We start from the raw sequence: 15,338 nt of genomic DNA on the forward strand, positions 1-15,338 counted from the left end.
ATCTATATGTTTAAATGAGTTGGACCCAAGGTACCTACAACCCAAATATGACAATGATCAGATGAGTAGTTCCTGAGTTATTGATTTTTGACCATTTTCGCTTTTTTTTCTACCTCATTAGCATATCTATGGGACTAAATAGTTCATTTTAACAACGGCACATCTACATCATATATGGCATCACTACACCAAAAATCAGCTCAATACGTGCAGCGGTTTTTGAGTTTTTGCGTTGGACGGACAGACATCCATACATACATACATACATACAGACAGACATCTCACATACAGACTTTTTTCAACCATATAACCTCCCAATTGCCATATATGTATGGCAAATGGGAGGTAAAAATCAAGATAATTAAATCATTTGAAAATTGAAAATTAGCTCCATTTCGATTTTTGTTTTTGAAGGTTTGATAACTGCCCGAAATGTGCCACGATTGTGCACTCAGCGTTCATTTAGATATGGTTGACCTGTAAATGTATTGAATGGTGCCATATGAACACAAACACAGACACTTAAGTTTGCATGTGACCTGTCTTTATATATAGAGTTCACCGTTCATGCCCTCCATCACGATCCGCAATCTTCCAGGGGCTGGGTGACATTTTACTCAGAAGGAAATCGTCGTGATTATCCGTCTGTCTATCCAACGTAAAAATCAGGTATGTCTGATTACCTCTCAGATCGAGTCCCCATAATTTTAGAGAGGGAATGTACATATGTGTGCTCATTAGAAACGGGCAGCCAGCAGCGAAATCAGATGCATGGCTGTAACAGCACTGTCAACGGCAGGATTTTCCAGGACAATGTTGTATATCACATCAAGTGATGTCAACTTCGAATTCGTTAATCATCACAATATCACGCGGGATTAAAACACACATAGCGGATGTTTGGGTCCGGGCTTGAGGTCTAACACTCGCACAACATCCTACGTTAGACCCAGCCATATCGCTCTAAAGTATGACCTACTTTTGTACGCGACACAAATTGTGTTAATACAAATTGTTATACTGCCTGTCGGTGTCACGGATCATTCACAAACAGGCACATATTTTGGTTTTCGTCTGTGAAAACGGAAGATGGTTTTCAGCACTTATCTTATTCAGATAACGCATATGGCCATCAAACTCGGTTGAATCACTGTGCCACAAGTTGCCCTCCGAGGGGGGGTGGGGGCACTTCCTCCCGTACTCTCCTCCTGTGATGACTCTCCTTTGAAAGTCTTTCTTTCTTTGTTGACAGCAAAACTTTTTATTAAGCAATATCACTAGTTTGTACCCAAGTTCACCAAAATTGGTTTGATCAATTTAAAGTTACCGTATTAACAGGGGAATACGTACCACACCTCGTACTCTCCGTCATAAAAAAAAACTCTTACTTTTGTCCAAGTCTTTTTAAATATAACATAGTGTTGCCAGCAAATGCCTTTCTCAGACAGCACCTAAGGGCATCAACAACAGTTAAAATTTCAAAAAAAAAATTGTCTTACGACGGTCCCTGATATAAATTTCTCCACCTATTAAAAAGACATAAAAAACATAAGAAAAAACAACATAAATTGTACCTTACATTGACCTTCACCTCCACTCCATGTTTTATGAATAACAAGAGGGAAGTCAATAAAATATCAATAACATTTAACGAGCCGTGGTAGTAACCCCACATTTGTTCTCCAAAAGTGCTTCCCTATTCTTGGTCGAACGATAGTTTTGGAGAAAGTTAACACGGCCTGGTGTCACAATCGCACGTTTGATGGAAAATTCATATGCCTTACTTCACCACAAAATTTGGAAACTCTGACTGTCTAATTCTCTCATGCCCTCGGGATCGCCGCCTTCGGCGGGGCAAACATTTTCAAAATGCATTAAGTCAAATATCTTTAATTTTGATCATCAGCTTTTGTTACTCAAACACTGAAAATTCAAAAAGTATGACAAAAATATCAGTGTCTAATGTCATCTTCAAACAGTCTTACCCAGTGTAAAAAAATGAAAACACCTCAGACTGCACCACTGTACATATCAATATCTCAAAATTTTTGATGCGAGAGGGAGGACACTTCCTGTGGTGTCCTATGTCATTTTTGAAATGGCTTTATCTAGTACAAACAAATTTTAAAATATATCTCCTAGATCGTACCAGATTGCATCAATGCACACATCCAGGTTTAGATATTTCCGATGCGAAAGGCTAACGTCTCGCGCTCACACCCTTTGGCCTCTTGCACCTCGACACGATGCTCTGGTAGTTTTTTCCGGTTTTTTTACGACTAAATTCAATAAAGAATTTATTGGAGAAAATCATTTGTTTTACACAATTTCTGTCCTCTAATTTAATGTCATCTGTACTGTGCTCACATAAAATACTACTCGTTATTTGACAATGTGCAGTTGTTTACCAGTGACATGTAATTAACTCAAGAACCGCACATTAAAATCTGGTATTCACGAAAAAAAAGTTTACATTGCTTCCACATGTGCAAAAGAAATTGATATAGACCTGACAATAGGAAAAAATTTGCTGTCACTGTGGTGGGGAAAATCACCCACCATACCCGTTTCCCCTAGCCATCCTCCCGGCAAAATCGAATGGCTCTCACCTTACTCCGCAGGTCATCCATGCACTATAGGAAGGAACAATTCAGTTGTCGATAAATCAAGTACACTATCCATTATTGTGGTCACAGCTTTAAGACTGGGATCGTTTTAATTGAATACTCATCATCACAAGATATGTTTTTTCCTACAGGAACAATGGGACGGAAGTTGGCATCGGTAGAAATCAAGGAACTTGTGCAAATGTTAAAAGGACGTTTGCCAGAATGTCTCAGTCTTTACTATTTGCTGAAGAACAGTCTCAAGACTGACAACACGTGGCCTAAAATTGATGTGTACATAGACTGCCAGGATCTTGCTACGCTAACAAGTATAGTAGCCATCTGGTATGCACAAGAAGAGGCAGGTGCAGCAGGTGAAAGGGGCGAACTGTTCTATTTAGTATACACACTGGATTCTGCCAACTTGAAAGTTCTGCTACAAACGCCTGGTGTTGTCCCTTTGCGAAAGAATTCCAACATTGTTTGTGCAATGTCCAAACACGCCAACGACAAGTCCATCAGCGAGCTATTGACCAATGAGTTTTATATGTCATTACAATTGAATAAACATGCACAGTCTTATGTCCTTGACACCATGAACGAATCCATCACAAATGCCACGAAGCGACAGCTTCCTCCTGACTTCACAGTTGCTCCGTTACGTCCTGAACACGCGAAAGAATTGCGAGCATCGTATGGCCACGGTGAACCTCCTCGTCTGTCTAGATTTGAAAACACGATAAAATACCAACAGAATCTCGCAGTCTTCAACGAGAAAGGAGATCCTGTGTCTTGGGCCGTCATCAAAGAACACGGTGACATTGGTATGGCACACACAGTACCACATTACCGAAGACGGGGCTTTTCCACCTTTTTGGCTGCAAAGTTAGCCCAACTTGTCCTACAATCAAATGACATCCCATTCGCTATAATTTCACCATTAAATGAAGCATCAAAAGGAGGGCTCACGAAGCTAGGATTTCAACGTCGAGGAGAGGAGTGGGGTTTACAATACTACCACCAACATGTTTACAATTAGTCACAAAACCATGGACGGAGACGACGGCAGATTTTGTTAGATTTTCGACGATAATAAGGCTCAAGTCTGTGATTCTTTTTCAGGGCATTCGAAAAAAAACAAGAAACGAGTTAGACTATGACTTTTTTAATTCTCCAGGCAATACTTTAGGCTAGATAATTTTTTAAAATAGAAAAGCTTACTTGTAGTTATAATTGTTATTAATACGAATCACCAGATATCAATGGTCTCCACATGCTGCCATCTTTAAAGACGTGGTATGCATTATATGAGTCGGGAAAGCGAGGCCCGTTAATGGTAGTGCTGATTCGGCAGCCTGACTTCTTGTACGGCGAAACATTTTTGGCCAGCATAAACGGATATCTGTGCACTAATGTTTTATCAGTCGATTTAGACGTTACATGATATTGTGTACACATGGAACGAGGGGCTACTGTCCAGCAAAATTGAGAGGACAACAAAATACCAAAGGCCTCCACACGCTGCCCTCTAAAAGACGTGGTACGCGTGGCGAAACATATTGGCCAGCATACTGATCACTAAAAAACCCCTTTCTAAAAATGGTACTCTAGCATGCCAAACCAAGACACCTTGAACACAGATATTTCAACATGCTCTAATTCAGATCTACTGTACGTGTTCACCATTGCTCATAATGTAAAATATACCGAAGGGACAGATATTTGCACTCTTCAATTTTGACACTATTTTAATAATCTGCTACTTATGCATTTGAAGTTCGTTTGGCAAATATGAAGATTTCACTGTCTTGTTTTTTTGTAAGTTGTTATTTCACCCCATAGAGATAAGATAAGGATAGTGGGAATTTTTAATTCCAAATATCAGTAAAAATTTAAATAATTTGTCTCTGTCAAAGGTGCACGATTATAATTTTTCATCTCTTATCTCTACCCTCTTTCATCCCATACGATTTCCTTCAGATAGACTCAACTACATTATTGAAAACAATCGGCCTGGATCAAAACTCTGCAGGATGAGTTACTCCATGCACACTTGCGGAATGCACTTCCATCAGAGTCCATATAGTTTAAGTCGCTTAATATTCTCATACTTCCAATACTTTTAAGCAATTTAGCAATTTTCAACGATTTTTTTGAGGTCCAAAATAGCATTTTTAAGTTATCATTTTTACGATATATCATTTTTAGCTCGCTGCGACATTAGCTCACGTGTTCAAAGATTAGCTCACGTGTTCACACACGTGAGCTTATGCCGCAGCAATGTCTGTCTGCCTGTTTGCCCAATATCTCAAAAACGGCTCATCAGATCAGAATCAAATCTGGTACATAGATTCAGTTTGATAATGGCAAGAACTGATCAGTGTTGGTTGGTATGCCTTACACACATTTTGCTCATTGGCATAATTAATGATTTTAGAATAAACGGACATACATTCAGAACGACTGCACACAATTTCATGAGACTTGCTACAAATGTTGATAAGATGTTGATATATCAACCGTGAAAGATATTAACGGGATGGCATGAAAGAGAATTGCTAATTTGCATATTTGATAAACTTTCTTAATTTGGGATATATCTGAATTGACACCGAAATTGACAAAACTTTGTATGTACATGGAAGGATGCTATGATGTAACGTAGTTGGAAGTCATTAAGCATTTTCATTCCAGCCCATTCCTTATTTGAATATTTAATGAACTTTATCTGAATCGACTTTATCAATATCGACGAAAGTTGGTATGTATATTGAAGATACTATGATTTTAAATTATTGAAAGTCACCAAAATTGAAAGTCATCACTTCAGTCGATCCTTAATTTTCATATTGAACTTCCTAATTTTATATATATATATATATATATATATATATATATATATATATATATATATATATATATATATATATATATATATATATATATATATATATATATATATACATATTATGTATAAATGTATGTCTATATGTATATATACATTATGTAATAGATATAGATTGACTTCACCAAAGTTTGGATATAGATTGACTTCACCAAAGTTGACGAAACTTGATATGTATATCGACGATACTATGATACAACATTGAATTGAAATGCATCAAACATTTTTACTTCAGCCAATGCTTAATTTGAATATTTTTATGAACTTTGCTGATTTAGGATTTATATCTTGATTGACTCGACCAAAATTGACCAAACTTGCTGTATACATTGATGATGCTGTGATACAATATTATACACAGTCATTAGGCATTTTATTTCAACAAATTTCTTATTTGTATATACAGTGAACTTTCCTAATTAGGGATATATTATTACTGATATAAAATAAAAGTTAAGTTGACTGAAACGTTTAAGTTGACATACCATTTACCATGTTACTTCAACGAATCTGTTTTCACCGGCAAACAAATATGGAGTTGCTGGAAGTACTTATTAAAGAAAACAAAACAGACCTTGAACTCTACAGGTGATTTGTACCTCTGATTCCAAAAGCAGACAGCTACCCAAAATGCATTGTATAATCCCTTTTTTGAAAAACGGTATGAGCACTGGGGAAAATGCTCGATGGAAAAAAAACTACATGTAGTTTCTAGAGCTGACAAAATAGCAATTGACTGTTGTGATGTACAATGTGAACAGACAGTTACCATTGCTGTGTTATGTTTTCAGTAATGTTGTGACAAGCTGTAAACAAAATTTCACGTACTCAGAGATATGCGACATAGCTGCATTTTGCATCCTGAACAATGATGAAACACTCAACATAGAATTGCTACTACATCGCAGGATTATGAAAAGTATTTGCCATTAAGACTTTGTGGAACTGATGTTTCAGCGAGTTGAACTATATTAATACGAACAAAGGTTTTCAAGATGTCAGAAGTTATAGGTATTGTCCCTTATAAACAGCTTCAATGAACTACAATGGCTCTTTCCACTGTAAATAATTTTCAAGAGCAGGAACCATCATGCATGGTAGAATGTAACCAGTTATCCTTTCAAAACTTACAGAGTGGACCGGACCATTTACATACATTTTCTTTACAGTGTTCATCACAACCTTACATAAGTACGGTAAATAAACTGATCATCGCATCGTTTACAGATGACTAGAAACACAGTCTTATCATAATCAATTCAGCTGATAGCATCTTTTTTGTTTTTTGTTTGTGTTTTTAACAGAGCGATCAACAGTTAAATGATTAAGCAATAAAGCACACTAAGCGATTGTATACTATTAGATTTTGACCAGTTCACGAGATATATGCACGAGTGATAGCGAGTGCATGTATGAAGTGAACTGGTCAAAATCGAGTGGTATACCATCGCTGGGTGTGAGTTATTGCTATTAAATCATAAGAGTATATTGAAATTCTGGCGTGCAACGTCATAAACGCATTTTTACTCAAGTTGAGAACTCGCGCGTATGCCAGCCGTGGTATATCCCCAATATACCACACGGTTCTTTTCGCATCTCGACCAATCAGATCACTGTATTTGCATCATCAATATGCTGGTATGATATAATTCAGAATATCTCTCTAATTAAATAATTTGTATTAATTGAAAAGATTCTTTAACGTTTGAGAGCCTGAGCTTCTCGGAATGTACACTTACATAAATATTTTTCTTTTTCTGCATAATGAATCTTTGCGCGTACTATCAATTGATCTGTGCTATCCACATCGGACAATGTTGATTTATTTTCACCTATCTTACTATCTTCATTTCTTCCACTCAGAATAAACTTCAGCCATATGAACTTACAGATGCTATAGATTTAGGCTAATAGAAAAGTGAGGTTTTATTAAACTCAACAGATTGGAGATGAGCTAAGATAAAAAGCTAGTATGTTGTCGACAGCATGTTTCAGAACAAAATAACATCGCTGGCTTGTATTGCCGATTTTACTGAGTTTGTGATCATTTTAACCTTGTCAACGTCGACAATAAATATTACAGTGTGGCATCAAAGCATGCTCCAGTAAAAATGAGTAAATGTTGCAAAAAGACAATTCATAAACCATGGTTGACCAAAGGACTTCTTATTTCAATAAAGAGGAAACACTCTATGTACTCAAAAGCAAAACGATCTCTGCGAAATGAAAATATCACAAATCATTACAGGAAATATAGAAACATTTTATCAAAGTTATTGAAACAAGCAAAGAAACAGTATTTTTGTAATAAATTTACTAAGGCACAGGGCAACTCTGGGAAAACATGGCAAGTTATAAATGAGATTATCAACAGTAAGACAAAAGGTTTTTCTCCAAATCAATTAAAACTTGAGAATGGTGAGACAATTACAGATAGTGCAAATATGGCAGACGTCTTTTGCAATTATTTCACAAACATTGGTCCAAATCTCGCCTCAAAAATCACTTGTAGTGTTGATTTTCGTGCTTATTTACACAGAAATCACAACAAGTCTTTTTTTCAGTCCGATTGTTGCAGAAGACGTTGTCAACGTGCTGCTTGCACTAGACCCCAGTAAAGCTCATGGCCTTGATTTAATTCACCCTCTTCTTGTTAAAGACGCTGTCGAGTATATTTCTCATCCCTTAGCACATATCATTAACCGTTCATTTCTAAGTGGGTTTTTTCCAAACCCTTTGAAACTTGCCAAAGTTACATCATTGTACAAAAAGGGATGTCCTCTTGATGTAGGTAACTATCGTCCTATTTCAGTCTTACCGGTGTTTAGTAAGGTTTTTGAAACCATGGTCAATGAGCAGTTGATTTCCTTTTTAGATAAACACGAAATACTTTTACAGACACAGTACGGTTTCAGGAAAAAATATAGCACGAAACTTGCTCTGGCGGACATAATTTCTGACCTAATGGATCAAATAGAAAAGGGCCAGACAACTATTGGTATTTTGGTTGACCTAAAAAAGGCGTTTGACAAAATTGATCACACTATCCTTCTTCAGAAGCTCGATTTTTACGGGATAAGAGGTCAACCATTACAATCCGTGGCACAATTCGGCCAACCAATGAACCAATTTGCATTTTCAAATAAGAAAATCGAAATGGAACTAATTTTTAATTTTCAAATGGTTTTATCATCTTGATTATTAATTTTTATGCCTATTTCTAAATTTAAAATCTTTGGGCTGAGATTGAAATATAGGAAACAGGTGTATACTGCTGTGAGGACGGCACTTTACGGCCATTCAAATTTCCCTCTGACAAACTCTATTTCCCACAATTCGTATTTCCGTTTTTTCAATTTCCGATATACCAAATGTCCGATTTTCCCCATTTCATTTGGGGCGTGGCAGCTGATAGTATCCATCTTTTGCCTAAAAATGCATCAAATTGTGACAGTTGTGTACGTGGGCAAGTCGTTCAATGGATCGAGTAACGATCATACAAAGAACAATAGTGTTGCGGCCGCCGGAAAGGAAAGTCCGATATAATCAGGACCTGACGTGCTGAAGTTTTGCGCGCTTCCCGTCAACGTCGCAAACTGGAACATTGTGTAAATTGTGACAGTCATCAGCCCAATCAGAGCGCGGCATCCACATTTAATTTTATCTGATCAATTTATTCAGCTGTCAATCTTTGTACGCAATGATGTTCTCCTCATAATGATCTAAGTAACCAATCATAGTTTTTATCAGTATGCCAGGTCACTTTATAAATTGCACCTATTCCAACCCGATCAAAATCTTGACCTCAAAGGCGTTTGATACCATGTTTGAGACATCATCGTCTATTAACAGTTCGTTCAGAGATACCACTTGCCCTGGGCAAAACATTTTGAGATGAACACCTATTTCGCAGTGACTTCTTCCTTTATCACCCATTTCTTGAATTTCTTGCGGCTGAACGCACCAACTTAAATTCATTGCCAGAAGTGCACACGCACTCTACCAACCAAAGACTGCAAAGTACACTTTTTTTCTTGTCTTCCAGTATGTGAGACGATGTACACACACTCCAGAGCTTGCAGAAGCCGTCTGAGATAGCGATAGCGTTCTACATTTGCACTATAAATCGGAAGAAAAAATGTTGATGTTGCACTATAAAACGGTCACTACTCTGACAATTTGACAATTTTTTTTGACAATTCGTAGCTATGCGGGTCATCAAAAGGCGGGGTTGACCTTTTCATGACCTGCATAGCCACGCACCCTACCCGCCAACAGATAGCTGCACAGCTAGACAATTTGATGCCCCAGTGAAGAATGTAAGATGTATAATAATAAGATTATCACGAAAATACCGCAAAGGATGCATTATGACATCGGCGCCGTGCATCACCCTCCGCTTCGCGGCTTCGCGTCGAGCGATACGCTGTGCCAATGTCCTCGTGCATCCTTTGCGGTATTCTCGTATAACCTCATATTAGTAAAGTTACGCGCCCGAAGGGCGCGCCGAAAAATGAAACTGAATGATGAAATTCATGGCTAGCACGATGCATTTGATGCATTTTAGGCAAGTATGAGCCCGTGTCGAAATTTAAAAACACACTGATTCCCCCTTATTGGGCATTTCAAAATAGGTGACTCCATCACCATAGTGAAAAGCAGGGTGACCCCCATGAATCCACCGGCCTCCAAGGCCGAAGAAACTAACCAGTCCCTCATTCCCGCTCATTTTTAAAAGTATCTTGTGCCAATTATCGTAACCAAGCCCCGCCCCAGTATATTTGGTCACACTGAGATAAATGTTACACCTTAATTCCAATTCGATACAATTATTTCCGCCATAGTATGAAAAGATACTGGGCCACGCCCCAAATGAAATGGAAAAATCGGACATTTGGTATATTGGAAATTGAAAAAACGGAAATACGAATTGTGGGAAATATAGTTTGTCAGAGGGAAATTTGAATGGCCGTAAAGTGCCATCCTCACAGCAGTATACACCTGTTTCCTATATTTCAATCTCAGCCCAAAGATTTTAAATTTAGAAATAGGCATAAAAATTAATGATCAAGATGATAAAACCATTTGAAAATTGAAAATTAGCTCCATTTCGATTTTCTTATTTGAAAATGCAAATTGGTTTATTGGTTGGCCGAATTGTGCCACGGATTCTTTTCAATGGTTTCATAGCTATTTTGATTCTCGTAAACAAGCTGTTGTTCTTAATGGTAAAACTTCACAGCCACAACAAATCAAATGTGGAGTGCCTCAAGGAAAATGCGTGTACGTAGCGTCCAACCAATTTATTAAAAATTGAAAATTGAAATCACCTTCAAAATGCAATTTTCATTTGAATGAAATAACAACCAATTTTTAATATTCGTTTTTTCTGACAAAATTTTTATTTTACCGATTTTTTGGTACGGTTTTCGCGGCCAATCAATTCTCAAAAATATTAAAATGCATTTTAGCACAAAAAGCGTTATTTTAATGATTGAAATAGAATTTTATTTTTCATATTCATCTTAATTGAAAGAACCAATTGACAGACCAATTTTAATAAAGCTTCTATTATTTGGTTATTAATGAAACATAACTCTGTTTCGCCTTGTTCATATTTTGAATCCGAAATGCAATTATCAGTGAAAACAAAATGAAATTTAATCTATTAATTCTATTTTATTTCTTAAATTTCAAAATCACGTGTTCTGGATTATTTTTAAGGAAAGTTGCTTGTTTTCATATTATAATTTGTATCCTAAAATGATGTTTTCATTTTCAACAAAACAAAAAAATCATTACCAGTATCAAAATATTACCTAATCTTAAAATAAAAAAATAGTACTATTTTCAAGATTCGTAAAATTTATTACGGGACATTGTACGTATTTGATGAAAAACAAAATGAAGAGAAAGGAAACTCATAGAAATAAAATCATGTCTTACCGATTTAAGAGGAATTTGCAATTTTACTTTGGTGCGTGCGAAAATTAGAAATTGAAAATTGAAAATTGTAAGTTTCAACCTTTTTCATTTTTTTGAAAATGGTTGAAAGACGACTCATTTGAATTGCTGTTCCCGGCCCTCTACCGGCCAGTGGGTAGGCAGCATCAATGCGTACGAGACTTCCAGTTTCCGCAACGCATACTTGTTCCGCGCTCACTGCATGTGCTGCGGAAGACTGGCCACCGAAGACGATATAAAGGAAATTGAGGGCAACTCTAAACATTTGCCCTACACGCATTTACGAGTATGGCGAGAGTGTCCGGCTTTGGCTACGCCGCCTCCCACGGCGTAGCCAAAGCCGGACACTCTCGCCATACTCGTAGGACTACTCCACACATCGGCTCTACCAAGATTGTTAAGTATTACGATATGATGATGTTACGTGCAGAGAAAACGAACAAAGGGTGAACTCAGCAGTTAACGTTTAAACAAAATTTATTACGAAAATAAAATTAATTGCTAAGTCAGGGATAGAGTACAAGCTTTAAAAGTGTACAGACTACTTATCTCAGCTGGGACGGCAAAGCTCCAGTCTCAGAGTTGTAACAGTCAGGCGGATGAATGAACAGTCCTTTGGCTTGCAGGCTTGAAGCTGCACAAAGACCACAGTATAAATCCAGCGTTGACAGTGAAGGTCTTGAAAAGTCTTGAGAATGACTACTGCTGGAGTTTAGTAACACACAAGAGACACGATCCAAAAGTCTGACTGCGAGCCTGCTGTCCCAGTATTTATACTTGTGTGCTTACATAAGTATATAAGAACAATCTAGAACTTTTATTGACATGCTAATTACTGTTCTAAAATTATCTCTCTTACACAACTAATCAACTTTCCAGAACATTCCAAACATGACTAATTGAATTCAGGTCATGATGAGTGTGGGGGAAATGACCTACATAACACACCCCCTCTTCAAAAAAGAAAATTTTTCAAAGAAAAATCTTTCTTTTACAAATGTAATCTTGAAAAGGATTTAAGTACTCAAAATTTTTTACTCTAAAGTAAAATTTCTTGAAAGTGAACATCAATAAACTCTAAATACGAGAGAGACAGTCTGCAATTAAATTGTCTCTGCCTTTGATATGTCGAATGTCAAGATTAAACTCCTGTAACATTAAACTCCATCTTAGCAATCTCTGATTTTTGCCTTTAAATTTCTGCAGAAAAACAAGAGGGTTGTGATCAATATAAACCACTATTGGCTGATTTGAAGAAGTAACATAAACTTCAAAATGCTGTAAAGCTAATATCAAAGATAAACACTCTTTTTCAATTGTAGAGTAGTTTCTCTGGGATTTGTTAAACTTGCGTGAAAATAGCAAACAGGATGATCTACACCATGACTATCCTCTTGCAATAAAACAGCACCAGCAGCCGTATCACTAGCATCTACAGCTAATTTGAATGGCAAAGTGAAATCTGGTGCAGACAACACTGGGCACTTTGCAGTATGGCTTTAAGTGTATCAAATGCCTGTTGGCATTGCTCTGACCAAACAAACTTTACTTTCTTTTTAAGTAAGTTAGTCAAAGGCTCAGTAATTGTGGAGAAATTTGGACAGAATTTTCTGTAGTAACCAGCCATACCGAGAAAGCGCATCAGTTGTCGTTTGCAGTTTGGTATGGGAAAACTTGAAATGGCACTGATTTTAGCATCAACAGGTTTTACCTCACCCTGTCCTACAGTATGTCCGAGGTAAGTTACCCTCGCCCAACCAAACTCAGATTTGGCAAGGTTGACAGTCAACATTGCTTTGCTCAGTCTCTCAAAGAACTTCCGCATGAGCTTGATGTGTTCCTCCCAGGTGTCACTATACAGGACGACGTCGTCAACGTAAGCTGCACACCCGTCTAGCCCGGATATGACGTCGTTGATCATCCGTTGGAACGTTGCCGGAGAGTTCTTCATTCCGAATGGCATCACCTTGTACTGAAACAATCCGTCTGGTGTAACAAAGGCGGATATTTCACGAGCACGATCCGTCAGAGGGACTTGCCAAAATCCCTTCAGTAGGTCAAATTTTGTCACATACTTGGCTTTTCCCACTCGGTCGATGCAGTCATCAATCCTCGGGATTGGGAAAGTGTCTGTCTTTGTTAAAGTGTTGACCTTCCTAAAGTCCGTGCACATACGATAACTGTGATCTGATTTGGGAACAAGTATGCACGGCGAACTCCAGTTACTTTTACTGGGTTCAATAAAGTCATTGTCCAGCAGGTATTTGACTTCTTCCTGGAGATATTTCGCTTTTGTTGGATTCAGTCTGTATGGATGTTGTTTTACAGGCTTACTGTCCCCAACATCAACGTCGTGATAGATGACGTTTGTCCTCGTTGGAACATCTTGAAACAGGTGTTTATATTCATGGAGCAGTTCTTTCACCTGTTTTTGTTGTTCTGGCTGGAGGTGTGCCAACGTTGTAGACTCCAGATTCTCCAGGATTTCTGAGTTCTGAAGTTTGACCAAGCCTAGCTTTGAACTTAGAGTATTTTCACTCAAGTCAGTTTCAGTATCACTATCTTCACAAGAGTTTGAATTGACTGCACTGACAGGCTGTGTTATAGTAGGGTTATCCCTATCCATATATGGCTTAAGCATATTTATGTGGCATAACTGTTTTTGTTTTCGCCTGTCAGGTGTTATTATGGTGTAATTTAAATCGCTCAATTTTTGATCAATTAGGTATGGCCCAAAGTAACGAGCATGGAGTGGTTTGCCAGGAACCGGAAGTAGAACAAGAACTTTTTGACCTGGTTCAAACTTCCGTTTTGAGGTGTTTTTATCGTATTTGGTTTTCATTGACTGCTGAGATGACTCAAGATTTTCTCTGGCTAATTCACATGCTTTAGAGAGTTTTGTACGAAAATCTGACACATATTGCAAAATATTCAGACAATCATCATCGTCTGATAGGAATTTCTCTTTAACTAGCTTAAGTGGGCCACGGACTGTATGTCCAAATACAAGCTCAAATGGGCTAAAACCAAGAGACTCTTGAATTGACTCTCTAACAGCAAAGAGCAGAAAATGAATTCCTTCATCCCACTGCTTCTCTGTGTCAAAACAGTAGGCCCTAATCATATTTTTAAAGGTTTGATGAAATCGCTCGAGAGCACCCTTACTTTCTGATTGATAGGCGAATGACCTATACTGTTTATGCCTAGCTGATCCATGGCTTGTTGTAAAATTCCAGACATAAAGCTTGAGCCTTGATCGGACTGGCCGGATAAAGTGAAAAATTTGACTACAGCTTTCACTATAATAGTTTTTGTCTTTATGTTTCTCAGTGGTATGGCTTCTGGGAACCGAGTAGATGTACACATTATTGTCAGCATGTACTCATTTCCTGATCTTGTTTTTGGTAGGGGCCCAACACAGTCTATTAGTATCCTACTAAATGGTTCTTGAAATGCAGGAATTGGCTGTAAAGGGGCCTTTGGAATGGTCTGATTTGGCTTTCCTACCATTTGACATGTGTGACAAGTTTTACAGAAATGTGCTACATCCTGCCTGAGATTAGGCCAATAAAAGTGACTGAGAATTTTATGATAAGTTTTCCTGACTCCTAAGTGACCAGCCCAGGGCGTTTCATGGGCCAGGCGCAATATTTCAGCACGATAGGGCTTTGGAACCACAATTTGATGTTTTATAGCCCAATCGTCATCAACCAAGACATCTGGAGGTCTCCATTTACGCATGAGAATACCAGATTTTGTATAATAGGAAACAGAGCTATCTGAAGTTTTATCTTCTTCATCTACCCTGTCAAACAAAGACAAAATATCTGGGTCTTTGTGTTGTTCTGCAATGAGATTTGATC

At 37.7% G+C, this 15,338-nt stretch overlaps 1 protein-coding gene across 1 annotated transcript; it reads left to right on the plus strand.

Annotated features, from left to right (window-relative positions):
* The first annotated feature begins 2,763 nt into the window (after window positions 1–2,763).
* Window positions 2,764–3,645, plus strand: LOC139152868 (glycine N-acyltransferase-like). The gene has a single exon (XM_070726221.1). The coding sequence runs from the start codon at window positions 2,764–2,766 to the stop codon at window positions 3,643–3,645; it is 882 nt and encodes a 293-aa protein (XP_070582322.1).
* The last annotated feature ends 11,693 nt before the right edge of the window (window positions 3,646–15,338 follow it).

The sequence above is a fragment of the Ptychodera flava genome, chromosome 16, assembly GCF_041260155.1.
Source record: "Ptychodera flava strain L36383 chromosome 16, AS_Pfla_20210202, whole genome shotgun sequence".
Lineage (NCBI taxonomy): Eukaryota > Metazoa > Hemichordata > Enteropneusta > Ptychoderidae > Ptychodera > Ptychodera flava.